This window comes from Zootoca vivipara, chromosome 2 (genome assembly GCF_963506605.1).
Source record: "Zootoca vivipara chromosome 2, rZooViv1.1, whole genome shotgun sequence".
Classification (NCBI taxonomy): Eukaryota; Metazoa; Chordata; class Lepidosauria; order Squamata; family Lacertidae; genus Zootoca; species Zootoca vivipara.
In genome coordinates this window covers 18429092-18457091 of record NC_083277.1, presented here as the reverse complement: position 1 = coordinate 18457091, position 28000 = coordinate 18429092, and the positions used below count along the sequence as shown (strand labels likewise).

The 28000-nt window shown below is 51.0% G+C and overlaps 2 protein-coding genes across 6 annotated transcripts; one reads left to right on the top strand and one right to left on the bottom strand.

Moving 5' to 3' along the window:
- Window positions 1-282: 282 nt before the first annotated feature.
- LOC118080083 (zinc finger protein 135-like) lies at window positions 283-15245 on the bottom strand. Of its 2 annotated transcripts, none has more exons than XM_035105013.2 (4): window positions 14859-15245; window positions 12503-12632; window positions 9424-9528; window positions 283-7179 (listed from the first exon to the last, which is right to left on the bottom strand). In XM_035105013.2, exons 2-4 carry the CDS (start codon window positions 12591-12593, stop codon window positions 5660-5662), a joined length of 1716 nt encoding a protein of 571 aa, XP_034960904.2. In that variant the 5' UTR covers window positions 12594-12632; window positions 14859-15245; the 3' UTR covers window positions 283-5659. The 2 variants fall into 2 exon arrangements, with proteins under 2 accessions (XP_034960904.2, XP_060126831.1); XM_060270848.1 differs by lacking the exon at window positions 14859-15245 and adding an exon at window positions 14362-14700.
- Window positions 15246-15377: 132 nt separating this feature from the next.
- LOC118080084 (zinc finger protein 345-like) lies at window positions 15378-25464 on the top strand. 4 transcript variants are annotated; one of them, XM_060270843.1, is made up of 4 exons: window positions 15378-15727; window positions 16324-16397; window positions 17343-17417; window positions 21936-25464. In XM_060270843.1, exons 2-4 carry the CDS (start codon window positions 16364-16366, stop codon window positions 24131-24133), a joined length of 2307 nt encoding a protein of 768 aa, XP_060126826.1. In that variant the 5' UTR covers window positions 15378-15727; window positions 16324-16363; the 3' UTR covers window positions 24134-25464. The 4 variants fall into 4 exon arrangements, with proteins under 4 accessions (XP_060126826.1, XP_060126824.1, XP_060126822.1 ...); XM_060270841.1 differs by having other exon boundaries at window positions 21933-25464; XM_060270839.1 differs by having other exon boundaries at window positions 21885-25464.
- Window positions 25465-28000: the final 2536 nt, after the last annotated feature.

The window sequence follows — 28000 nt, the reverse complement described above, 5'->3', positions numbered from 1 at the left end:
CACAATGTTTAAAGCACCAATAGCAACTGTAATGGCTTCTCCCCAAATAATCCTGGAAGCTGTCAATCCCTCTTCACAAACACCCGTTAGCCCTGCAGAGCACCCTGATGGCCCTGTTCTGCCTACATGGTTGAAGGCACTAATGCTTCTGAAGGCCAGTTGCTGGAAACTGCAGGAGGGAAGAGGGCTCTTGCGCTCGGATCCCATAGGCATCTGGTAGGTCTCTGTGAGAACAGGATGCTGGACCAGGTGGGCCACTGGCAGGCTCTTCTTTCAACAGCTCGGAGACTTAACCACGGCATTGCCCACCCTTCTTATTTCCAGAGAAAACTCGGGAGGAAAAACAGCTCTGAACATAGATCAAGGTTTATTCACTTTTATTCCCCTAGTCTATTTTATTCACAATACGTACGTACAAGTTCCTGCTCACTTCAGACACAGCTGGATCAGAAACGCACAAAAGGTCAGGGACAGCCTACCACCAAATTCTTGCTAAACCCACACTTGGTTTCATTGAATCAGTTTGCCGAGAGTTGCTGCCGTCGGTGAGCAACCTCTATACGGAAGGTGTGCCCTCCTCCTGGGGGAAAAGCTGTTATTATTTCTAACATCTTTCGAAAGGCTAGTCCATCTCTTCAAGATGATGGACGGGGCTCTTGGAGACACTAGCTGTAGGGGGGAGGAAGGACTCGGAATGAGCTGGAAGTGGTTGAGGAGGCATTATAGCCTGTGGTTGCTAAGCGATTGCTAAGTGCTCCCTTCAACATTAGGCCTCGAGAACAAAAGAGTAAAGGGACAGGAAATCACAATGCACAACTCCAAAGTCCCAGTTAAGGAAGACAGGTACAGGACAGTGAACGGCCTTTCTTCAGTGCTCATTCAAGTAGGCAGGGTTGTCCCTTCTTTGGAATAGCCATACCTGCCAAGTTGCTGTCAGAGAAATAAGGGACTGGGCCAGAAATAGCAGACCGGAAGTAGCGCTGCCGCCATTTTGGAACTGGGCGGAGCATGCTCAGAAGTGACTGAGGAAAAACGGGGATTTCCCGGGGGAACCAGGAGACTTGGCAGCTATGGGAATAGCAGATATGACAGGTTTAGATCTCCCTTTAGTGTGCTGAGCTTTCTCCTTGGAAATAAAAGGATGGGAATTATGAATACTTTTGCATCAGCTTTCGATGCAAGCCCCTTTTATTGTCCCTTAAGCAGCTGCTTGATCTGCAATGGTTAGGATGCCAGCGATGCTGCAGAAGTGGATTTCCCGCATTAGCGGGGGGGGGGGTTTGGACTGGATGACCTCTGTGGTTACCTCGAACTCTATGATCAGGCGGTAGCAATGCTGCAACTCCATGCCATGAACAGCTTCATGCGGCTGGTTTCGCAGGAAAGGGCCAAAGCTCAATGGCTGAGCGTCTGTTTGCCATACAGATTCCAGTTTCAATCCCTGGCTTCTCCAAGTACGGTTGGGAGACCCCAGTCTGAAACACCTGGACAGCTGCTGCCAGTCGGTGCAGACAATACTGAACTAGATGGACCAATGGTCTGACTCCTATGTTCACCTGTTCTGATTATTAAGCCTTCATTAAAGGAACAGGAGTGAACAAGGCTGGCTTATTTTTCTGGCCTGTTGCAAACCCTAAAAGATGAAATCAAGTACAGTATTTAAAACTGGCCTTTTGCTTCCTCACTTGGGCACCATGTAAAGTCAACTCTTCAAGACCTTGGCTGGGGTTTCTTTACCCCAGGAAAAACCTCGGATAGCGGACAGCATTCCGGTCAAATGAGGTCAGTTTGGTGTATACAGGTAGTAACGTTACAACAAAAGAGAGGTGGGAAGTGGTACAACGCAGGAAGAAATTGGGGGTGCAGGGCGTAGATATTAACCAAAACAGGTTCTTAATAACATCCAGTTATCATTGTGCAGAAATCATTGTGCTGACGCAAGAAACAAAACGCACCACTACCACCCAAGTGATATTCAAGGCAGTCCAAGGTTGTTGTTTTTTGTGAGAGGGGTGTGTTGTCTCTGTCTCAGGTCCATAGCTGCCAAGTTTTCCCTTTTCTCGCGAGGAAGCCTATTCAGCATAAGGGAAAATCCCTTTAAAAAAGGGATAACTTGGCAGCTATGCTCAGGTCATCCTATGCAGAAAACTATCAAGGTGGTTTTGCAGGCAAGATTTTTTCCTGTCTTGTTATTCCTGCTGTTTGGCCTGGCTCCACACAACCAGCTTCCACCAGCCTCTTTATGAAGGGGTACGGTGGGGTCTTACAAAGGGGCACAGAGCAGTCTGCTTCAGTTGTTCCAGTGGGACTGTTTTATACAGGATGCGAGAAAAGACCCCCCCCCAAGCCTTCTACAACAGAAATTGCCCAGCTCCACGTACTATCCGATCCCTCGCTACATCGCTCTGATCTACTTCTTTATCTAATCTACCCACCTAATCTATTACCTCCCTCGCAGCCCAATCCAAAATCCATTGAAATAAAAGTCGGAGATTTGACTTAAATGTTGCAACGAAATATACCCCTTTGTCTTAGGGCTCTAGGTTGACCACTAGCAGTTCCAATTCAAAGGATCGTAGAATCATAAAGGGTAAGAGTTGGAAGGGGATCTCCAAGGGTCGTCTAGTACAACCCCCTGCAATGCAGGAATATTGGTAACAGGGCTTGGAAAGATCCCGGAGAGCTAATGAGACATTCTGCAGAAAAGGTAGAGCTGGACTGTACTTATTTGAAGGATGGATCCCATATCTAGGCTTATAGAAAACTAGCATGTCAGGGAGAAGAGTTTAACCTAATCATTCCCCTGATCTACTAGTTTTCAAGGTGCAGGGATTTTTATTCATGATAGACATGAATAAAGACATGGAACCTCTTACTTGGAGCCTGAAGTGTTAAAAGTCCAGGAGAACATTCTACCGTGTTCTGCTGATTGTATAAACTAGTACTAAATGTCTATGGTTGCTATATTTTAAAGCAATTAGGCAGAGCTGTCTTGGAACTAAGCACAAAAACTTGTGAAATGTTGGCAATGGCAGCTCAAATCATGTTTGCCTAGAATAGCCATGGAATAGAACGGAGTCTATCCACGGAAAGCAAAATTGGAATGAGGCGGTAGAATGGATTGTACCCCATCAGACTCTGGTGGGGGACGACGACTTTTTGGTTATGCCCTTTTAACAGGAGACGCGTCAGTACTACAAACTTTAAAACTGGTGAACAAGCACAGCTTTCTCAACAGACCTGGGCATTCTGCAAGGGGGACAAGAGGTCAGCACCTCCACAAAACTTCAGTTTCCGAAAACACCTTGCTGGGGAAACTGCTTTGCAACTCGCTTCATTTTTTTAGGTAAAATATGCCCATTGATCAAAACGTGAAAGGGGCAATTTTCAGGTTAGAGAAATTGCTAGTGTGAACCTAAACACAAATGGAGGCGTAGACCGTCGTGTCAAGTTGAGGAAACCTGTGGTGTGTTGCTTAAAGGTAAAGGCAAAGGGACCCCTGACCATTAGGTCCAGTCGCGGACGACTCTGGGGTTGCGGCGCTCATCTCGCTTTACTGGCCGAGGGAGCTGGCATACAGCTTCTGAGTCATGTGGCCAGCATGACTAAGCCGCTTCTGGCGAACCAGAGCAGCGCACGGAAACGCCGTTTACCTTCCCGCTATAGCGGTTCGAACTGCTTTCGAACTGCTAGGCTGGCAGGAGCAGGGACTGAGCAACAGGAGCTCACCCCGTTGCAGGGATTAAAAGTGCCAACCTTCTGATCGGCAAGCCCTAGGCTCTGTGGTTTAACCCACAGCACCACCCGCGTCCGGTGTGTTGCTTACTCTGCACAATAATTCTGATTCTGGGAGGGTTGGTCCCCCTTCCCCAGCCTTTGAATCTGGAACTTGGTGGCAGGGATAGGAACACTGGTGGGAAACGGGCAGCCACCTTGCCCTTTCCACAGGGTTCCTCTGCAGCGGCACAGTCGGGTAATTTTATACTCTGCACTTCATGAACTTATGTGAGCCCCTCTTTTGATGGTCACATGTATCATTTCACTGGCTGCAACCAACCCTGCCATGGCTGAGGGAACTCTTCCTCAGCCTACTGAGCGGAGAGAGCTGGCCCCAATCCTGCCTTGACGCTGCCCTTGTAAATGGAACGGCCGCATGACAAGTCGGTAACTCAAGTGGGTTTACTCTGAGTGGGACTAGCACTGGCGACAACACCATATTGGCAGCTGAACCGGGAGGAGTGCCATTTGTGTTTTCCACCCTCAGGAAGCAAAATAACTTAGGCCAGGCCCGTTGGAGGCAAAATATGACTTGGGCAGGGCTGCATATGCAGAGTAGCTAACCTGCGGCCCTTCAGAGATGTTGACGGACTACAATTGCCATCATCCCTGACCATTGGCCATGCTGGGAGTTGGGAGTCCAACATCATCTGGTGTATGTGGGTGTCACAGCTTTAAGCCGTCTGTACCACAGAAATGGGACTCTTGTGATCTTCCTATTGAGGTCTTCTGGATGTTCTGGCACACCAATTCCCATCAGCCCCAGCCAGCAGGGCCAGCAGTGAGGGATGCTGGGAGTTGGAGTCCAACATCACCTGGAAGGCCATCCATCCCTGCCTTATGTGACTTCCTGTGGTGCTGGCTCCCACCCTCCTCTTCCTGCTTTGGCTAGGCCTGGTCCAACGGCTCTCCAAATCCTCGCCACAGACACTCTTGGAAATAAAAAAAAAAACCTGAATATTGTGCAGTCGCAGAATTGGCTTTGCAAGTCGTGTGTGATTTCCGCGATTTGTTCTGGTGAAGAATTGCCTTCCTTTCTTTTGTGGTGCTATGACTGTGCCTTTGGCCTGGCATGCAGATGCGCCCAGACCATCTCCAGCGGCCCTTTCCTCTCCTGCAAGGACAGTGTGCGCTACTTGAAGCACAAATCACACTGGGGTGCCCAGCCAACCCTCAGGAATGGAGAAGCCAACGGCAGCCACCTTGAACTCAAAGGAGAGCAGCTGCAAGGCCGCGGTGGCGGGTGAGGAACGTACCGGGCAAGGTCAGGTGGGTGCAAGGCAGCTTCTGCATTGGACAGAACGTTATCTCAGGCAGAGTGTGCGCCTGATGAAAAGATCAGTGGGACCTGAAACTCCACCTATGCTTATGCTGACCCCAATCGGTCCAGTAGGGACGCCATGGGTTGATTCCAAAGTAGCACTGCACGATTGCTCCATCAATGCATGGATTTTCGCTTGCGCAAAGTAATGTTCTCTTCCTCTCCTCGCAGACACCCCTAAAATTGCTTTGGAGATTCTCCCAACTCTCCGGAGAAATTTGGGAAGAATAATAATAATCAATTTATTATTTGTACCCCACCCCGCTGACCTGGGAAGGGGTGCGCAGTGGCAGGGAAAGGGAGAATGCTGCCCAAACCCTACTGGTAACAGAACGAGTGAACGGGATACGGCCCCATTTTACTTCCTTCGTACCTCCAGAACGCAAAGCGCACCCGCCCCTACCAATGGATTTTGGACTGGGCCTTTACACCTAGGGAAACAACACCTGGGGAATCCTGGTGGGGAGCACTGAAGGTCCGCCGGCCAAGCGCAGGGCCCCCATCCAACCCCCCAGCACAAAGCCTAGGGCTCCCATGGCCGGGCGAACCAGCCTCAGCGCCTTAGCATGGCACTAGCTCCTTATGCTGTGTAGAAGGCGGCATGAGCACAGTCTCCCCTGCCCGGTGGGCATGGCTGCGGAGGTGGCGGTAGAGATGTTCGGTGTCACGGAAGCGGCGCCCGCACTGGGGGCAGGGGTACGGCCTCTCGCCCGCATGCGCGTGTTGGTTCTTGAGCAGAGAGGAGGAGGTGGAGACGGCACAGGGCTTCCTGCAGTCCCCGCAGGCCCGGCCGGGGAGCGGGCCGTCGTCCGGTTCGAGGTGGTGGGCGTGCTGGTGCCTCTGGAAGTGCAAGGTGCTGTTGAAGCTCTTGCCGCAGTCTGGGCAGACGTGGGGCTGCCCGCCGGCGTGGGTGCGCTGGTGTCGGTAGAGGTGGGAGGTGCGCCCGAAGCGCTTGCCGCAGTCCGCGCAGGAGTAGGGCCTCTCGCCCGTGTGGATGCGCCGGTGCCTCTCCCAGTGGGAGCTCCAGGTGAAGCTCAGCCCGCACTCGCCGCAGCGGTAGGGCTTGTCGGCCGACAGGTGCAGCCGGCGGTGCTGAGCCAGCTGGCCCCGCGTGCCAAAGCTCTGCCCGCACTCCCCGCAGCCGTAGGGCTGTTCAGCGGTGCCATGCAGCCGGCGGTGGCGGGCCAGCTGCGAGCGCCCGCCGAAGCTCTGCCCGCACTCAGCGCACTGGTGGCTCTGGTCCCCGCCCATCAGGTGCAAGCGCTGGTGCTTCACCAGAGCCAGCCCGTCGGCAAAGGCCTTGCCGCACAGGGTACACTTGTAGGGCTTGCGCCCGCGGTGTGTGCGCTGGTGCTGGTCAAAGTGCAGCGTGGTGCTGAAGCTGCGCCCGCAGTAGGTGCAGATGTAGGCGCGGGTGACGCTGGCCGCCGCGCTGGTGCCGTGCGTGCGCTGGTGCCGGTAGAGGTGCGAGCTGCGGCTGAAGCGCTTGCCGCACTCATCACACGGGTAGGGCTTCTCGCCGGTGTGGATGCGCAGGTGCCGGGCGAAGTGGGAGCTCCATGAGAAGCTCTTGCCGCAGTCGCCGCACTGGAAGGGCAGGCGCCCGGTGTGCAGGCGCTGGTGAGTCACCAGCTCCGTGTTGCGGCGGAAGCAGCGCCCGCACTCGGCGCACTGGTAGGGCAACCCACGGCTGGGCATCAGGGAAGGCGCGGGGGCCACCGGCTTGGCGCCGGCGTTGGCGTGCGCCCGCTGGTGCCGGTAGAGGTTGGAGCTGACGTTGAAGCTCTTGCCGCAGTCGCCGCAGCGGAAGGGGCGCTCGCCCGTGTGCGTCCGCCGGTGCTTGCTGTAGTGCGAGCTGCAGCTGAACACCTTGCCGCAGTCCTCGCACTCGTAGCCCTTCTGCAGGACCATGAGGGGAGGCCCCTCCCGCGCCAGCACCTTGCCGCCACCCACTTGCTGCACCACCCTCCAGTGCAGGCTCTGGCAGTTCCCGGCCTCCAGCTGCACCACCGCAGGGCTGTCGTGCTGCTGGACATCTTCCTCGTCGCTCTCCTCCTCCTCTTCACTGCCCAGTCCCTCGACTGCTGGGAAAGACACGGAGGAAAAGAAATCTCCCTTAGGACAGTCTGCACATTGAAGGGGCAGGCAAAGCTCGAGGAAAGTATAAGACTTCCTTCAAAACTCAAGGAAAACTCAGGAAAACAGCTTTCAGATTGTTGTTGTTGTTATTGTTTTTACTACTACTACCACTACCACTACCACTACTGTTGTTGTTGTTGTTGTTATCCCCAGCCACGCTGGGTGGCTTCTAGCATATACAGAAACACAGTAACATTAAAAGCTTCCCTAGGCTGCCTTCGGATGTTTTCTAAAAGTTGTGTACAGTGGTACCTTGGTTCTTGAACTTAATCCGTTCTGGGAGCTGTTGGACTCCCGAAACAATTCGGAAAGCAAGGCACAGCTTCTGATTGGCTGCAGGAGCTTCCTGCACTCAAGTGGAAGCCACATCAGACATTCAGCTTCCGAAAAAACGTCACACCAGAACACTTATTTCCGGGTTTGCGGCGTTCAGGAGCCGATTCGTTCAGCAACTAAGCCGTTCGGGAACCAAGTTTGGACTGTAGTTGTTTATCTCCTTGACAACTGATGGGAGGGCGTTCCAAAGGGCAGGGGCCACTGCTGAGAAGGCCCTGTGCCTGGCTCCCTGTAGCTTCACTTCTCATAGTGAGGGAACCGCCAGAAGGCCATCAGAAGTGGGCTGAAGGATGGGAGCAGAGATGCTCCTTCAGGGCTGAGGCTTTTGGACCTCATGACTGCAGATTTTGGACTTTTGGGGACCCAGGCAACTATGCAACTTGATTCCCCGCCCCTGCCCCAATCTCTCCTATGTATTGGTTAAATGTGATAACAAAAAATTTAAAACAATTCGGAAACAAGGTTGAAGGAAGAGGCACATCGTCAAAGGAATGCTCCTGAATCCATCGCTATTGCTGGTTTCCAAAGGGAGTGCCTTTTACCAGCTTTGTGTGGTGTGGCAGTTATGGCCAAGCCTTAGCTGCCAAGTATCCCGTTTTTCGCGGGAAACCCCTGGATTTTAATCCGTTTCCCGCTGTTCTCCCGAATGGAGAAAAATTCTGGAAATCCCCCGGATTTCCTACCTGCCAGGGAGCCTCCGTTTTGGGTGCGCTCTTCCCATGTGTGGGCACCGGAAATCGGGTAGAGCGGCAACGGAAGTCGCTTCTACGCATGCCCTTGGTGGTGGCCGGCGGGCATGCATAGAAGCGACTTCCGATGTCGCTCTGCCCGATTTCCGGTGCCCACACATGGGAAGAGCAGCCCCGGAAGTCCGGTACCGTGCCGCTGCTGATCCTGCATTTTTGAGCGGGAGACTTGGCAGGTATGGGCCAAGCCTTAGCCACATTAGCACAGTAGCATGGGTAACCTCAAGACTGGACTACTGCAATGGGCTCTAGGTGGGGCTGCCCTTAGAGTTGTTCTGCCAGCAGCAGCTAGTGCAGAATGTGGCAGCCAAGCTGCTAACACACCTCTGTGTTTCAGATATAGGTAGGTAGCTGTGTTAGTCTGCCATAGTCAAAACAAAATAAAAAAATTCCTTCCAGTAGCGCCTTAGAGACCAACTAAGTTTGTTATTGGTATGAGCTTTCGTGTGCATGCATGGGTATCTGAAGAAGTGTGCATGCACACGAAAACTCATACCAATAACAAACTTAGTTGGTCTGTAAGGTGCTACTGGAAGGAATTGTTTTGTTTTGTTTTGTTTTGTTACACCTCTGTGTGACACCTTTGCCGAAGGAGCTGATCTGGCTGCCAAAATGTTGCCCGTCCAAGTTTAAGGTTTTTGCTTTTAGTATACAAAGCCGCATAACAGCTTGGGACCAGGGTTTTTATCGTCATGTGATCCATAAATGAAATAACTAATTAATTAAAAAAATAACAACAGCAATAATGAGGTGCCACCTTCCTCCAGGTGCAAGGCCACAGCACAACCAACACTCAGCAGTGCACTAACGTTAAGTGGCTCAAGGAAATGAGCCAAGTGAGATATTTCAGGAGAGGGCAAAAGAACAGGAGGGCCACACACACCAACCTGCCAAAGAAAAATATCTCCTTTACCCTAGGGAAGGTTGTCCAGTTAGATCTCAGGTTCAAAAGAAAACCCATCAGTCAGCCTTCGTCTCTGCAGTACCATTGTTTGGCCTGGTCCATATTCTCACACTTCTTGCCTCCAGGAGACTACGGATGAAGAGAATCGGTTGGCCCTGTCAAAGAAAAAGATTGGGATCCACTGAAAGTGCATTACTCACCTAAGGTGGCTCTCCTGGCATTCTCCCTATTAATAGATGCCGGGACACAAGGTTCCTCGTCTTCTTCCACCAGGAAAATCTCATTGGGTTTGGGACTTGCAGGTCCTACATAAAGAAGGGAAAAGTGGCTATATCAAAGATATGATACTTCCGCCTTGCTTAATACTGTGCTATAATACCATATAATACTAACTACACTATTCCGAACTTAAAAATGGAATGCGTAACGCTGGTGGTCAACGAAAGAGGTTTAAAGGCTGTCTCAAGGCAAATCTTTAAAAATGTAGTATAAACACCGACAATTGGGAAACACTGGCCTGCGAGCGCTCCTGTTGGAGAACAGCCTTTACCAAAGGTGTCATGGGCTTTGAAGATGCTCGAACTCAGAACGCAAGGGCGAAGAGGAAGGCACACTTGGCAAACCCTCACTGTGATCAACTCCCGCCTGGAAACCAATGTCCCCACTGTGGAAGGACATGTGGATCCAGAATTGGCCTCCACAGTCCCTTACGGACTCATTGTTAAAACAGTGTTTATGGAAGACAATCTTACTCGGCTACGAGTGATCGCCAAAGAACAAGAAGAATACCATGCTATAATATATATTACTAGTCTCATTCAGCCCATTAAGAAAACGGGTGCTAGAGGTGCGACGGGGCCACGGCCTTCCCTCCCTTTCTGCGCTTGGCCGCGGGGCGCGCCGGGAACCCAATTAAACAAATCGCTCTCCCGTCGTGTCCCGCGGCCGAGCGCAGAGAGGGAGGGAAGGCCCCGGAGCCCAATACCGCCATCTTGGTCCGCCGCTGCAGGGGAACGGGAGGCAGAGGGTTGAGGGGGGGAGAGAACGTGCGCGTGTGTACGTCCCGCCTCTTCGTCCAGTCCCTGTGTCCGTGGGGCACATGCACATTAGCGCGGACAAAGGGACACAGGGAATCTGGACGCAGAGACACAGGGACTTTATTATATAGGATTGGTTTTTTCAAAGTGATCACAAAAGCACAACTCCCGCATCTAATGTTAGTGCTGTGCTGCTTTGTTCTACCCACTTCCTCACACCAAAACAGCAGCAACTGCGCAGCTATAAACCACTTGCTGACCCGCCGCAAATTGGTATGATTTACAGGAATAAAAATGCTGCAGGGGTGAGGAGCAGGAAGGAGCGGCTCTCGTCAGCCCCGAGCATCATCAGGGATGGTGGGATTTGTCATCTGATAATATCTGGAGAGCCCTGGGTCTCCCATTCCTGTGCACTGTATTCATTTGTTTGGATGATGCATAACCATTTCTTAAATCTGAAGCCAGCCCATTCTTTTCTATCCCATTTTCACCTTTGGGCATGCTGTTCTAGTCTGCCTGAGAGCCCACAATGGGTGGGGCAAGTTTTGGCAAAAATATTTCCATTAAAGGGTGAAAGAAGAACCAACCACCTTCCCCCATATATGCCCAACTTGACTCCTTCAATACAGTGGTACCTCTGGTTACAGACGCTTCGGGTTACAGACTCTTCAGGTTACAGACTCCGCTAACCCAGAAATAGTACCTCGGGTTAAGAACTTTGCTTCAGGATGAGAACAGAAATCGTGTGGCGGCAGCAGGAGGCCCCGTTAGCTAAAGTGGTACCTCAGGTTAAGAACAGTTTCAGGTTAAGAACGGACCTCCAGAACGAATTAAGTTCTTAATCCAAGGTACCACTGTATATGGAAAAGACACTTTTAGAAGTGCCACATAAAATGAGCTCCACACTTGCGAAGAATCAGTCCTTCAGTGTGGAACTCCCTGTCCATTGAAATGAGGCAGGATCCTTCACTATATTGTTTTCAGCACCTGTTAAAACCCCTTTTTGTTTAGCTAAGCCGACCTATGCATGTACATTCGACATGTACTTTTAAGGCTTAATATTATTTTTTTAACGTATTTTTAACTGCTCGTTATATTTATATTCTGGATGTGTTTTTATAAGGCCAGCCCTGTTTTAAACACCTGATTTTACTGTTATTTCTAACGTATATGTTTTGTTTTATGTATACCACTTAAGAGCTTTTGATGATCAAGGGGTATATAAAACCTATTAAATAAACAAAAATAAATAAAAGCAGTTATGGCTGCCTTTGTTATCTTCTCATTTGACCATGCAAACAAACAAATCTTTCTTTTTTCTTTTTTCTTAAGCCATACAAGTTCAGAATTTAAATAAGTTTATGCACTATGTTAAGGTGAAGATTCTAGTTACTGCACTAATTCTTCCAAGAGTTGTCGGCACTGTTAATTACTTGTTGTTGTTTAGTCGTTTAGTCGTGTCCGACTCTTCGTGACCCCATGGACCATAGCACAAGTTAATTACTTACTGCCTTCTAAGTCACACTGCAGCTTCTCAACAAGCCTCCCCTACAGGAACAACTTGGAGGATGCTCAGAGACTCTTTTAGAACATGGGTAGGCAAACTAAGGCCCGGGGGCCGGACACGGCCCAACTGCCTTCTCAATCCAGCCCACGGATGGCCCGGGAATCAACGTGTTTTTACAGGAGTAGAATGTGCCCTTTTATTTAAAATGCATCTCTGGGTTAATTGTGGGGATTGCCTTGTGTTTTTACATGAGAAAAATGTGTTCTTTTATTTAAAATGCATGTCTGGGTTATTTGTGGGGCATAGGAATTTGTTCGTTGTGGTTGTTGTTGTTTCCAAAATATAGTCCGGCCCCCACAAGGTCTGAGGACAGTGGACTGGCACCCTGCTGAAAAAGTTTGCTGATCCCTGCTTTAGAACATGCAGAAAGAAAGGAAGTACAGTGGTACCTCGGGTTACAAACTTAATTCATTCCGGAAGTCCATTCTTAACCCGAAGCATTCTTAACCTGAGGCGTGCAATCCCTACATAGGTCTCTCGCAGCCCCAGAAGCGGATTGCATTCGTATCCCAGGGCAAAGTTCGCAACCCGGGACACCTGCTTCCAGGTTTGTGGAGTTCGTAACCCAAAGCGTTCGTAAGCGGGACTGTTCGTAACCCGAGGTACCACTGTATTGCTTCTGGGCTCTGCAAAATGGCCTGCTTTAGTTGGTGATCTGCTGAAGGAGATACTTACTCAGTGCCACCAGACTGTCGCAGGTCTCCTTGTGAGCTTCCCTGTAAACGGGCTCCTGCTTCGGATCTGCAACTAGCCATGCATCCTCCATGATCCGATGCCAAGCCAGGTCCTAGCAAGCCACTGGCTCCTAAAAAAACAAAGACAATCGTTCCATCCATGAAACACACACATAGCCCCTGCTAAGCTGGTGTTCTCCTGCTTGCTCGAGCCTAAAAACCAGAGCAGAGTAGTAATATTACATCAGTCTAGTGTTTAATGTCAGTTTGCAAATTAGCCTCTCTCTTTTTTTAACACACACACAAAATATTGAGCTACCGCCTTGTAATTTAGTCGCAAGGGAGTCACAGAGAGAATGCTATAATTATTTGTGGGAGTAAATTATATCTGGAGCTCAAACACCGGACCAGACTTTGGGCTCTAAATTTTCCTAAAATAAATACCACTGTTAACCTACACATAGTTATTGTGGAATATCTCACTTTACCTAAAAGGGCGTCAAGTGTTGAGTACAATCTACTGCTCTTTAGCCATCCTGACTCTGCGGCAGAAAAGTTAAACACCTTAAGGCAGTGATGGGTTACCTGCGGTCTTCTAGATGTTGTTAGACTCCAACTCCCATCATCCCCAGTCCAGTGGTAAATGAATGATGGGAGTTGGAGTCCGACAACATCTGGAGGGAACCAAATTCCATATCCTTGACTTTGGGAGTAGGCATCTATGACACCCCTTGCACTGGTCCAGCTGCCAGGATGTCAGGAGCCAATTCATGCACATGGGCACTCATCACTTGCTAACTGTGGATAGCCACCCAGTGACGACTTGTGTGAATAAATTATCACAGACGGAACTTCCAAGGCACCTCGTCCCCGCATGACCTCAGACACAGTTAGTTTGCACAGACAGCAGGAGATCTTTATATTTATGATAACCAAGTGATGGAGAAATAAGGGAATGGACATGTCCGTGTTAACCAGCCCTTAAATCCTCCTACATTTCAGAAACCAGTCGCTGTTTCCTGACTTTTTTGAGAGGGACTACTATCATCATCAACCATAAGCAAACAAGGGCCATGGTTATACCGTACATTTAAAGCACCACAATGCCACTTTAAACAGCTTCCCCCAAGGGATCCTGGGAACTGGAGTTTGTTAAGGGTGCTGATCGGTATTAGGAGAGCCCTTTCCCCCCACTCAGAGCTACAATTCCCAGAGTAGTTTAACAATCAATCCCTCTTCCTAGAGAACTCTGGGAATTGGCAACAATTGTGACCGTCCAAGTATCTGACAACTTCTGTAGTTGCAGTTCCAAACTGGAACTCAACCCACGAGTCGCTGTTGGATCCATCATCAGCCCCAGCCAGCATGTCCAATGGTCAGGGATGGTGGAAAGTGCAGCCGCAGATTCCCAATCCATATGTGGCTGCGCTGCACGGAGCTTTCTACGCCGTCAGCAGCAAGAGTTGGGACCATGGAACGAGGGGAGATGTGGGGTATCTGGTATTTACGATACATAGCCAATTGCAATTAGACTTTGCTATGCATAAGAACCCTGCAAATCGCCCAATTTAGGATGAGATGGGCATCAACTCAGGGATTTCCCTCAAGCCAAACCTCAAATGTCCCATTTCAAGGCCTCCTCTGGCTTAACAACATCTCCTTCCCATCTCAGTAAGATCCCTGAGGCACACCCCTCTTATTCCCATTTCACAGAAAGGGAGAAACTGAGGCTGACGTGCCTAAGGCCACCCAAGCCAAGCGATTGTAATAAACACTGGCATATCATTTCTAAATAATATTGTTTTCTTTCTTCCGATTATTTTTTTAAAGCGGGGATTTGAGGATGAAGAGGAATTTTACCCGAGCCTGTGGTTTTCAAGACGAGACTTTACAATCCAAGGAGTGTTGTGGCGGCAGCAGCAGCAGCAGTAGCAAAGCTGGAAATTGCACAAAGGAGCTCTCTAGCAAGGCAAAGGATCGGCCTTGAGGGCAATTTTGTTTTGTCTGCGCTCATCTTTCGAAAGCACCTGGGAAACTTTTAGACGAAACAGAATCGCCCACCACCTTCCGCCCCCGGGGCTGATTGGTCCATTGTTCCGTTCGGCGGCCAGGTAACCGAATCCATCCCTTCCTTGCGCGAGTGTAACAGGATCAGGTGTCAATTGTTGTTGTTTTTAAAGGAGCAGTTCTGGATCCAGCTACCCCACCCACCCCACCTCCCACTTCTTCCACCGCTGATCCACTGCCCCTCTCACCCCATGCCTCGACCCCAGGGGAGATAATGGGTGTCTTTTCGCACCGGGGGGGGGGGTCACTTTCCAGCCCATCTGCGGGTCGCCTTCAAAAAATGCATTTACCTGATTTGTCCGGTTCAGGAGCGAGGGGTGGGGGTAGAAAAAGGAGACGATCTTGCAGATCCCGAGCCGGGGGTGCTGAATATAAATCTGCTCTGGGGTGCCGATCCGAACAATTCAAACAATGAGAAAGTCCCTGCGTGGCTCGCGATCTTTATTAGAGGCCGTTTCGTGGAGGCGCGAGAACCCCACCAGCCTTTTGTGACAGGGAGGGGGACTCCCCCCCCCCCCAAAAAAAAGAGAGAGCTGGCGATCTGCAATGGAGGCAGCTCGGTTCCTGCTTGCAGCTTGGGAGCCGCTTGCAAGGACGGAGGCAGCCCCTTACCACCACGATTTCTGGTCCTCTCCTCCTCCTCCTCCTCCTGTCTCTCTTTCCTTTATGATCCTCCAATCCGCCGCCCCCCCCCTCCAGCTTCCCCCTCCCCCTCCCCGGAGCCTTCCTGCCTCCCCCTCCCCTCCTCTCCAGCATCAGATCCCAAGCATCCCCCCCCCAGCTTTGCTCCAGCCCCTTCCTGTGTCCATGCAATAGCAAGCCGGTCGGCAACCGATCGCGATTTCATTGTGGGGCTTGTGTGCCTTGGAAGATCCTGGGGTAAAATCTACCAGGGTGAGACCCACCCTGCTCCACTCCTCGTCAAATAATAATAAGAATAATATTGCAAAGACTCTCACTCCTGAACCCTTAAAGGAGGGAGAAGAGAAGGCACAGAGGCTACCCGGCCGAAGCGCAGTAAGGATGGGTAGGGAAGGGAGTGACTCCGGATCGGGCTCCGCTTTCGGGTCCCCTGGGTCGACGGCGCGCCCGGTGTCGGGCGCCTCCGATTAGAAGCGGACCCGGCTGAGGCAGAAACGGACACCGCCCGGTAAAGTGGGTAAGGCTGGCAGACAATATATATCTCTATATGTTCACATCATTCTATGCTCAGTGGTCGGGAAGCTGCTTGGCATGCAGAAGGGCGCAGGGTTCAATCCCCGGCACCTCCGCGCAGGGCTGGGAAATCATGTCCCCCGCTTAAAAAGCTCTGGAGAGCCGCTGCCAGTCAGTGTCGGCGAGCTAGGTGGCTGTACACAAGGCAGCTTTCCATGAGCTTATGTGCCTGTGATCCTTTACAGACACAAAGATGTGATGCTGGATTAAAGAAGGGATCAGAAACATCTGGAAGAGGGCCACAGGCTCCCCAACCCCGATTTCTTTGGCTGCTGTCCTTCTATTAGATCGAAATTAAAGGATGACAGTCACTGATCTCCAGTTCCTTAGAGAGGTTTGCATGTGGAAGAAGAAGCACAAAGGCAATTTGAAGACACTGAGAAGTGCAATTTTAAGGGAATTGGGTTGCAACACCCTGACATGGTTGTTAGCGGCCTGGTTTGGGCGGAAGGATAATGGGCACCGGAGAGTGTTGTTTTTGCAAGAGTTAACGTCACCTGCAAAAAAAGTGGGTGACTGCGCCTTCTTCCTGTCCTCCAGGTGAAATGCTGCAGTGGCTTTTCTGGATCCCAGCAACAACATGCAGGAGAACTATGAAAATGTGATCTCTCTGGGTAAGGCCTCCTCCTCTCTTTCTCTCCTATGACTAGGGAAGCACTGAGCCCACGCAGATCACCAAAACAATTAAATGCATTCAATATTGGCATGTCCACATTTATATTGTGCGCAGTATCTTGCCTGTTAAACAGAGGGTGTTCAACATGGTACCCTGCAGATGTTGCTAGACTACAGCTGTATTGCAGGGGGTTGGACTAGAGATGGGGTACCTCCCAACTCTGCAGTTCTGATTCTGTTATTCCAACTCTCCGAATCCTCAGCCATAACTCCAGGGATGGTGGGGATTTGTGGTCCAGCAACCTCTGGAGTGTACCACGTTTGCTACCCCTGCTGGGAACTGATTTGTAATCCGTCTCATCATACCTAACATTTCCATTGTTTGGGACATCATTTCAAAAAGCATTCTATGAATCGGAAACAACTTACTTACTAAATAAACGGAGTCCACTTCGCTTTTCCTCCCCTGTTTTTCCTCCAGTTCTGCCATTGCACAAATCCTGAAAATGTCACCATCCAGGCCAAACCGTTCATTTCATCTATGGCTCAACAGTAAGGTGCCATTTAGAAGCTGTTAAGGCCTTTTTTTTTTTTTGGTTGCTGCAGTTAGTAGATTTCATACCAGGGCAAAGCACTTTCAAACCTCTTCCCAGAACTGTACCTCTTGCAAAATGGACAGGGGACTTCTAACAATCTTCAACGCCCTTAACAAAAACTACAGCTCCCAGACTTCTTTGTGGGGGAAGAAGCCACAACTGTTTAAAACAGTGTCATGGTTCTTTAAATGTCCAGCGTGAATGTGGCCCAGTGGCTGGAAGTGGCAGGCTCTTGGGTCCTAAAGGTGGTGGAATGACTCGGTTGGGAATTACTGGGTAACCAAAGCCCTGCATCTAATTTGCTTTCCAATTGCGTCCTCCCCCTCTCTTTCCGGCATGACCGCACAGCGGAGGAAATTGCAATCAGCTGGCCCCGGATCACCGCATTTGCCGAGTCTCACAGAAGAAGAGGATTGGCACCTGGTAAGTCAAGTGTCCGGAGAAGAAAATGGAGGTTGCGGAGCAGGTTGGTGTTGGGACTCCCAACACCCATCAACCCAGCCACCGTGGCCAATGATCAGGGATGATGGGAGTTGTAGTCCGTCCAACATCTGGAGGGAACCAAATTCCCCTTCCCTGATGCAGAGTTTGCATCCATGTTCCTCTTGACCGCAGAAACAGGATACAGCAGAATTTCTGAACGGGTATCCTGAGGGTGCCTTGGCGTGATAAGGTGACCATGGCTTCCTGAGCGACTTTTACTTCCAGTGTAACATGCGGTATGGAACTGCGCATCTTGCACATCTTGACCGTCACAACTTGTTGCGTATATTTGGAGGGTGGTATCACACTGTGAGGGAGGTGAAGCTTCTCCTCTTCACACACTACAGAAGATCTTCTTCACTAAAGGTGAAGGGAGCTTGTGTCCCTCCAGATCCTGCTGGACTCCAACAGCCCCTGACCATTGGTCATGCTGACCAGGTCTACTGGGAGTCTTAACCACTGGCTCCCCATCCTTGGTAAAGGGTATCACTGATCTGGATAGACGAATGGTACCTGTTGTACATTTTTGTGCTTCTCATGGCATGATGCTTATTTGTAGAGATGTGGTAGTTTTCAAACTACAGTATGTCAAGAAACTAAGAAGAGCCTTCTGGATCAGACCAATGGCCCATCTAGCCCAGCACCCTGTTCTCGCAGCAGCCAGCCAGATGTCTGTGGGAAGCGTAGCATGCAGGACCTGATCACAAGAGGCAGAGCATAGCCATCATGGACCCAGGAGTTTTTCAGTGAGAGGATCAGGCAGGACCGGCCCTATCATTAGGCAGAGTGAGACGGCCACCCCAAGGAGCAGGTTCCGGGGGACAGGGAGCCACAGCCAAGTAGGTTAGGTGTGCCCTATGTGTGAGTTATCTGTTGCCTCAGATGTTGTGGACAAATTTGTCTCGTTCCTATAGGTAGAAATGGGAGGGGAACCCCATTTCTTCCTCGCCTCGGGCAGCAAAATGACTTGTGCAAGGGCCTGAGGCAAGCTATTCTGAAGGAAATGTCAAACCTTCCTTGAAATCTATTGCTGCTGAGGGGTTTTCTATGGGGCCTGCTGTTAATGCAGATGATAGGCTCATTACGCCTGTTCGGGGTGGGGGGCGGGGGTATATGAGTGGTCTGTGAGCCCTAGATACCTTCTGAATTGCTCAACAGCCAAATCAGGGTCTGCTGAAAAGAGAGTCAGGAAGCAAGGAAGAGCAACTTAAGGGGAATAGGATTCCGAGCAAAAATCCCCTCCCTGTAGTGTTGCCAGGTCTGCTTCCAAAAAATAGCAGACAAGTGGGGGGGGGGGTTAAATTAAATTAAATTTTATATTTCCTTATTTGCTGCTGCTCCTGCGCGTCAGGAACAGGAAGAGGCGTCTTTTTTCTTTTGCGCCTCTCCCTTTTGTTCTCCCCGCGAGTCAGGAACAGGCGGGGCAGAACTCCGGCAAGAGGCGCCTCCCCCCCCCCCATTTTTTAAATGTCTTGTGAAACAATTGAGTATGATTAATATTTTTTCCGGAGAATCGAGTTCAATGGATATTCGATCTTTGTCTCATTCTTATGGGAAAAAAAGACAAAACGCGATTCGCCTATCCTTATTCTCTTAGACTGTACAGCTTTAGATTACGTACCATTTCATCATAAAGCTTTTGAATTTTAAAAAAATGTCCACTATTTTCATAGCTGCCAAGTTATCCCTTTTTTAAAGGGATTTTCCCTTATGCTGAATAGGCTTCCTCGCGAGAAAAGGGAAAACTTGGCAGCTATGACTATTTTGTGGGGGGAAATAGTGAACATAATGTGAAAAAAGTGGACTGTCTGCTCAAATAGTGGACACCTGGCAACCTTAGAATCATAGAATCATAGAGTTGGAAGAGACCACAAGGGCCATCCAGTCCAACCCCCTGCCAAGCAGGAAACACCATCAAAGCATTCTTGACATATGCCTGTCAAGCCTCTGCTTAAAGACCTCCAAAGAAGGAGACTCCACCACACTCCTTGGTAGCAAATTCCACTGCCAAACAGCTCTTACTGTCAGGAAGTTCTTCCTAATGTTTAGGTGGAATCTTCTTTCTTGAAGTTTGAATCCATTGCTCCATGTCCGCTTCTCTGGAGCAGCAGAAAACAATCTTTCTCCCTCCTCCATATGAACCCTTACCTCCCTGCAAAAGCCGTCGGGCAGCAAGGGCCCCAACCACCTGTGAAGGAGTTGGGTTGAGCAATGAAATGTACTTGAGGTCCTCCCTCCCCAGGAATTGCACAGGGAGAAGCAAGGTGGAGGGGAGGGAAATTGGATACAGATTTTATGGTTGCTAGGCAATTACACTTTCTTTGCAGTCCCTCTTTAATGGCTTGCAGATGAGGATCCAGATATCCACCAACTTGCTCTGGGAGCACACAAGGGAGATGATCTGCCAGGCTCCCGTCTGTTGTGGAGCCTCCACTGGTGTCAGTGGCACACACTCACAACAGAACGAACAATCCATCCGGCAAGGCAGACCAGGCTTGCCCTGTGTGCTTCTATCAGCAAGCTGGAATGAGACTGGGGCTGGTCTGGCAACCAAAGAAAACTGTGGGCCCAGAGGATTGCAACATGCGGGAGTTGCAGCCAAAGAAAGAAACACCACCCCAACAGCTTGCTGTGTGGGATGGCTTAAGCCATTTTACAGATGGGAATACTGAGCCTGAAGGAGAGGGACTTGGCCAAAGGCTTGAGCCGAGGTTTGAACCCAGGTTCCTAGAATCATAGAATCATAGAGTTGGAAGAGACCACAAGGGCGATTCAGTCCAACCCCCTGCCAAGCAGGAAACACCATCAAAGCATTCTTGACATGTCTCTGCTTAAAGACCTCCAAAGAAGGAGACTCCACCACACTCCTTGGTAGCAAATTCCACTGCCAAACAGCTCTCACTGTCAGGAAGTTCTTCCTGATGTTTAGGTGGAATCTACCTACCCCTACCTACCATAGCTGCCAAGTTTTCACTTTTCTCGCGAGGAAGCCTATTCAGCATAAGGGAAAATCCCTGTAAAAAAGGGATAACTTGGCAGATATGCTACCTACCCCTTGCTCTCTCCAGCCATCCCTCTGGGTCTTTCAAAAGAGCAAAAAATGGGGAAGGGTTAGCTGAGCGCAGTCTAGCAGAGGAACACTTAAGCATGGTTTTATAGATTAACAAATCAATACGGCATTTATAATCCCATAATGTGACTTTTGCTGCAATGGTGAGGTTTAGCTTATGTTTTTTTAGTTGCTGCTTTGCTCATAGTGTTTTCTGACTGCAATTGTTTTAATTGTTTTGTATGATTCATGCTGTACCTGTGAGGATGCTGTATTCTGTTATTGTCATTTGTTGCTTGGTCAGCTGCTTCGGGACTCATCTGAATGAAGTGTGGCATAGAAATAGAAATAAAAATCAATCAATTAATCAATGGTGGCCGTATGGCAAACATTGGGGAACCTCTGGCTTAAGGGCCAAATGTAGACCCCCAAACATCTCTGCCTGCCTCTGGGCTCTCCCCAGACCACACCCATCCCTGGCTTGGCTTCACTCTCTCCTTGAGAAGTTTTGCCTTGTGTCGAACTCTGCCTCTTGCTTGCCTGAATGATGTGTGTGTGTAGAACTAGCCAACTAAACAAAGGCAACCTTGACATTAAGTACTTGCTCCTCCCATTTTTTACTCTGGCCCCGCCCAGCACTGGCCAGTGGCCCCTGAAGGTTGCCCAGAATGGCTGAAACAAGGTCCCCCACCCCTTCTCCATGGAGCTGAATGCCATCTGCTGGTGGGGTAACAGCAGGGGAGGCCTACTCCCTTGCTTGGGGGCTTCCTGGAGGCATCTTCTTGCCATAGGTGCCAACTTCCAGACTGAAAAATCCGGGATCGGCAGCTGCGCGGAACCGGAAGTCGCGCTGCGGCCATTTTGGAACTGGGCAGAGCGGCACCAGAAGACGCTTCTACGCATGCTCTGCCCATTTCCAAAATGGCCACAGTGTCAGATGTCACACTGCGGCCATTTTGGAACTGGGCAGAGCAGCATCGGAAGTCGCTTCTATGCATGCTCTGCCCATTTCCAAAATGGCCACCGCGCCAGAAATTGCTTCTGCACATGTCCAGAGACTCCAGACATGCACAGAAGGAGCCTCCCTGGGCTGGTAAGAATCCGGGGGATTTACGGGGGGTTTTTAAATCCAGGCTGCCAGCGGGAAACGGCTGGAAAAACGGGGGTTTCCCGGGGAATTCGGGAGACTTGGCAGCTATGTTTCTTGCCCAGTGTGGGGTGGTGGGCCAGATGGAGCCTTGGTCTCCCTCTCTTCTGTGCAGGAGGAGGTTGGGGGAGGAGGAGGGCAGGGGTCTGCCAGGGGGAAGCGATGAGTTGTGGCTCACCCATGACGGCCTTTTCAATTCCCTTCTCCCAAGTTTCCTTTCCCAGACCTCAGCAGTTATTGGATTCTCTCGTTGTTCCAGCAGATGATGGGATGGTGAGTGAGAATGAGAACGGGAACGAGGAGGAGGAGGAGGAGGCGGCACCACAGGACGGAGAAAGAGAGGGTGGAGGGGATGTTGCCATTGAGAAGGTGGAGGCCCAAAAGGATCTCCCGCCGGAGAACACCAAGGAGTCTCTTGAGCCTGAGCTGAAAGCCAGCGAGGAAGGCCCAGACCAGGTGGCCTTAGATGAGCGGCCAAGGAAGCCCCTGGGGAAGAGACAGGCCAAGTCGACCGTCCACCGCGCTTTCAAGAAGTTCTCCCCACGCAGCCACCACCACCACCACGGCCTGCTGGGCCACGCCGGTCGGTGCCACAGCTGCGGCAAGGGCTTCGGCTTCGGAAAGCGCTCCCGGCTGCACAGCGCCGCCGGCCTGGAGAAGCCCTACAAGTGCAGCGAGTGCGGCAAGGGCTTCCGGCTACACTCCACCCTGGCGACCCACCAGCGCCGCCACACCAGCACCAAGCCCTACCGCTGTGCCGAGTGCGGCAAGAGCTTCAGCGTCGGCTCGGCCTTCATCCAGCATCAGCGCACCCACGCGGGCAAGTGGTGCGGGCCCGGCCAGGCCAGGCCCTGCGAGTGCAATGTGTGCGGCAAGAGCTTTGGGCTGCCGGCCCACCTCATCAAACACCAGAAGCAGCACCTGGAGGAGAAGCCCTACAAGTGCCAGGAGTGCGGCAAGGGCTTCAACTGGAACTCTCACCTGGAGCGGCACCGCCGCATCCACACCGGAGAGAAACCGTACGCCTGCGAGGACTGCGGGCGCGCTTTCGCCTGGAGCTCCCACCTGGAGCGCCACCGGCGGACACATTTCGGTGGGCTCCAGAAGGCCTCCTCGTGCAGCTGTTGCATGGCCGCAGCCGCCGCACCGGCCAGCAAAGCCAGCACCAAACCCTACCGGTGTGATGACTGCGGCAAAGGCTTCAACAAGAACGCGGCCCTGTCCAAGCACCGCCGTGCTCACCATGCCGCAGAGAAGCCCTACGTCTGCCAGGACTGTGGCAAGAGCTTCGGTCTGAACAGCGCCCTGCTGCAGCACCGGCGGACGCGGCACCCGGACGACTCGGCCAAGCCGTATGCCTGTGGCGACTGTGGCAAGAGCTTCGCCTGGAGCTCCCACCTGGACCGGCACCGGCGCATCCACGCCGGCGACAAGCCTTACCGATGCGAGGACTGTGGGAAGGGCTTCTCCCAGAGCTCCCACTTGGAGCGGCACCAGCGGGTGCACAGGAGCACCGAGCGCCCACTATGCCGCTGCGCCGAGTGTGGGTTCGCAGGGGCACGGCAGCAGCGTCGGCGAGGGGCCCTGCTGGCCTGTAAGTGCAGCGACTGTGGCAAGAGCTTCCTATGGCGGCGCCCGGCCTGCAGCGAGTGCGGGAGGGGTGGGGGGGAGGGCGTGCGGCACCAAGGGACGCAGACGGGCGAGAAGCCCTACTCCTGCCTGGACTGCGGGAAGTGCTTCGCCCAGAACTCGGCTCTGGCCAAGCACCGGCGCATGCACACCGGGGAGAAGCCGTACAAGTGCGCAGAATGCGGGAAGAGCTTCGGCGTCCGCTCCAACCTGCTGAAGCACCAGCGCACACACCTGGGCGAGAAGCCCTACAAGTGCGCCGACTGCGGCAAGGGCTTCATTCAGAAGTCCGACCTCACCAAGCACCGGCGCATGCACACCGGCGAGAAGCCGTACCGCTGCGACGCCTGCGGCAAGTGCTTCAGCGTCAGCTCCAATCTCATCAAGCACCAGCGCATCCACCTGGGCGAGAAGCCCTACGCCTGCGGGGAGTGCGGGAAGGCCTTCATCCAGCGCTCCGAGCTCACCATCCACCAGCGCACCCACACCGGGGAGAAGCCCTACAAGTGTGGCGTCTGCGGCAAGTGCTTCAGCCGCAGCTCCCACCTCAACCGGCACCAGCGCACCCACAGCAACAGCAAGGCCTCCTCGGCCGGCAGCGCCGGGGCGGCCCACACCACACTGCTGGCCGTCAGCGCTGCCAAACCTGCCGCTCCCCTGCCCGCCTCGGCCTTCTCAGCCTCCTTTGCTTCACCTGGGCCCCTGCCCGCCCTGCCTTCCTTCCCTGCTTCTCCATCGTCCCTCCCAATCCCTTCTTTGGACCTGCCCTGGGCCCTGTCCTTTCCTTCCCGAAGCTTCCCGCACCCCTCCTTCCCTTCCCCTGCCCCTTGAGGGGCCCAGGCCTCATCTCTGATCAACTAGCTTCTCCTTCCAGAAGTCATAGAATCATAGAATCATAGAGTTGGAAGAGACCACAAGGGCCATCCAGTCCAACCCCCTGCCAAGCAGGAAACACCATCAAAGCATTCTTGACATATGCCTGTCAAGCCTCTGCTTAAAGACCTCCAAAGAAGGAGACTCCACCACACTCCTTGGCAGCAAATTCCACTGCCGAACAGCTCTTACTGTCAGGAAGTTCTTCCTAATGTTTAGGTGGAATCTTCTTTCTTGAAGTTTGAATCCATTGCTTCGTGTCCGCTCCTCTGGAGCAGCAGGAAACAATCTTTCTCCCTCTTCCATATGACATCCTTTCATATATTTGAACATGGCTATCATATCACCCCTTAACCTTCTCTTCAAAGTCATTGGACTTTGGCTCCCCTCAGCCCCAGAGCCAGCATGACCAGTGGTCAGGGGATGATGGGAGTTGTAGTCCAGCAGGATGGGGAAGGCTTCTCTCCGCACTCTGTTATCCTCCCTTTTCCTGAGGAACTGGGACTCTCTTTTCCCTGGTGACACAGTTCATAGGCTTCATGTGTCGCCCTTCCTATTCTCTGTTCCCTCTGATCAGGCCCCATAACATCCTCCCTGTTGCCTTCCTGCCCTGCTTGGGGGCTTCTTAGAAACACCTGGTTATCCTCTGTGGGGAACAGGATGGTGTACTAGGTGGGCTTTTGGTCCAAAGCACCAGGGCTTTTCTTAACGCTCCTCAGCATGGCTTCAGGTGTTTGCCTCAGAAATTGGCCATATTCTGTTCCGTCCTTTTCTGCTCAGTGCCCTTTCCCAGCCGCCTCATCTTCTCAGCCAGGTTCTTCCTTGGCAGGAGACATTCCAACTCCTTTGTTTGTTACTCCTTTGCAGTCCTGTTTTAAAATTTTCAGTAGTTCAGCTGGAATATCATCACTTCCACTTGCCTTGTTATTAGCAGTGCTTTCTAGGGCCCATTTGACTTCACTCTCCTTGCAAGATGTCTGGCTCAAGGTCAGCAACCACACCTCCATATCTTTCTGGTACAATTCCTCTGTGTATTCTTGCCACCTCTTCTTGATGTCTTCTGCTTCGGTTAGGTCCTTTCCACTTTTGTCCTTTATTATGGTAATCTTTGTATGAAATGTTCCTTTCATATCTCCAATTTTCTTGAACAGATCTCTAGTTTTTCCCATTCTGTTATTTTCATCTATTTCTTTGCATTGCTCATTTAAGAAGGCCCTCTTGTCTCTCCTTGCTATTTTTTGGAAATCTGCATTCAATTTCCTGTATCTTTCACTATCTCCCTTGCATTTTGCTTGCCTTCTCCCCCCCCCCTATTTGTAAGGCCTCATTGGACAGTCACTTTGCTTTCTTGCATTTCCTTTTCATTGTTATTATTATAAAAAGCTGATGATCTGAGCCACAGTTAGCTCCAGGTCTTGTCTTTGCTGACTGTATAGAGCTTCTCCATCTTTGGCTGCAGAGAATATAATCAATCTGATTTCAATGCTGCCCATCTGGTGATGTCCATGTGTAGAGTCGTCTCTTGTGTTGTTGGAAAAGCGGGTTTGTGATGACCAGCTTGTTCTTTTGACAGAACTCTATTAGACAGAGTTCTCTAGACAGAACTCTTTGTCCTGCTTAGTTTTGAACTCCAAGGCCAAACTTGCCAGTTGTTCCTTTTATCTCTTGACTCCCTACTTTAGCATTCCAGTCCACTATAATGAGAAGAACATCCTTCTTTGGTGTCATTTCTGGAAAGTGTTGTAAGTCTTCATACAACACCTCCCCATTTCCTCTTATCTCCTGTGCCCTCTTCTGCTTTCTAGCTTGTAAACTCCTCAGAGCCAAGGTCAGGCTCAGGTTCTGGATTATAAGAAAGCAAGAAGAGCGCTGCTGCATTGGGCCAAAAGCCCATCTAGTCCTTTTCTTGCAGTGGCCAACCAGATGCCTATGGCATCCTCACAAGCATGGCATGGGTGCAATAGCCCTCTCCTCACCTGTGATGCCCAGCTGCTGATACTGAGAGGCAGACTACCTTTGAGGGCACTTTATATCTGAGGAGAGACTCTAGCTCAGTGGCAGGAGGCCTGCTTTGCATGCCAAAAGGTTCTGGGTTCAAATGCCTGGCAACTCTTATTTTCAAAAGGGTCAGGAAGCAAGTGAGTAGGGAAAGTCCCTCTGCCAGAGGCCCTAGAAAGCCATTGCCAGTCAGACTAGGCACTTATGGGTTAGATAGATCAATAATCTGAGCTGGTACCAGCATTCCTAGGTCTGTTTGATAAACCTCCATAAACAACTGAATAGGGGAGGAATCCTCTGTCAAGAGCTATTTGGACATCAAATACTCCTTGTGGGAGAATTATATGAAGTGGAGGCCATGGGCTGGGGTGGGGCCACGTCCTGGTTCAGCTCGTGATTTTATGAGGGGAAAAGCCTTAGGTTGGGACTCAGCCATTGGCAATTGTAGATCCACTGTAGTCTGTTTTTAACATCACTTCCATGTGACTTGTTTATTGAGTATTTAGACGGTGGCAATTTAATAAGCATTCACTCTGGTTTGTTTGTGGTGAAGTTAGATGATGTCGTGTCAAAGCAAGTGCCACCCCACACTTTACAGGGCATTTCCCTTCCCCCATCAGTTTTTGCAAAAAGTCTAAAATAGTGACCCCACACACACACACACCAAAAGCTCTCTTTTACTAAGCAACTTTATATCTTGTGCAATCTTTTTTTTTAAATGTACTTTATGGTGCTTTTTAAAATGTTGAGAGGGTGCTCTCTCTCTCTCTCTCTCTATCTCTCTCTCTCTCTCTCTCTCTCTGTGTGTGTGTGTGTGTGTGTGTTGTCTTCCACAAAGCCTCTGTCCCTCACAGGACCACAATAACAGGCCAATTGCCCAGAGCATTCTGGGAATGGTTGGTTCTTGCCGTGCTCTTATTTAAAGAGAGCATTCCTCTAGCATGAAAGCAGAGGGAGAAAATCTGAAAACCATCGCCCTCTCAAGCTCTTGGAAGCAGACTGGTGAATATGAACTCTACTGTGGTCAAATGTGAGGAAATAGGGGAGGGAGGGGGGAAATCCGGACTTAAGAACTCCAACTCCCATCATCCTTAAGCACTAGCCATTCTGGCTGGGGCTGACGGGAACTGGAGTTCAACAGCACCTGGAGGGCCACACACTCCCCATTCTTGAGGCAAGGGAATGACAATCAAGCAATGGTGTGTCAATGTGTCTAACACATAGGAATGGCTCAGTGAGCTGGGCTGTTGCAAGATATTTTGGGGACAAGCCAAACATCTCAACAAGTGTGTGGGTGTCTATATTGTGAATCGAGGGCCAAATGCAGCGTTCTAGGCCTCTCCCCGTCCCTTGTGACTCTTACCAGGCCACACCCCTCACCAGCCCTGCTTTGCGCCTTCCTCACGTTTTTGTCAGACTGGACTACGCCCTTGAACTCTGAACAATGCCTCTTGCTTGCCTGAATGGGGGGGGGGGAATAGAGAGGGATGTGTTCGTGTGAAGAAGTGACCCTGTGCATTTGCTGCTCCACCTGTTCTTTTCTCTGGCCCTGCCCATCACTGCCATGTGGCCCCCAGAAGCTCATGTGGCCCTCGGACTGAAAAACGTTACCCTTTTGTAAATACTGAAAGGCGATATGCTGCTTCACCAAAGAGGGAATCACGGTCAAGTGATACATATTGCAATGGTTGGAACATTTTTGCTTGAGGAAGAATTTGGGGTCCTCCTTACACTTCTGCCCTCTTCCGAGCAGTGTGAGGTGATCCCCCGTTTGTTCTTCAAAGGACATAAGAAGATGGGGCCCTTTGGCTGGACTGCAACACCCTA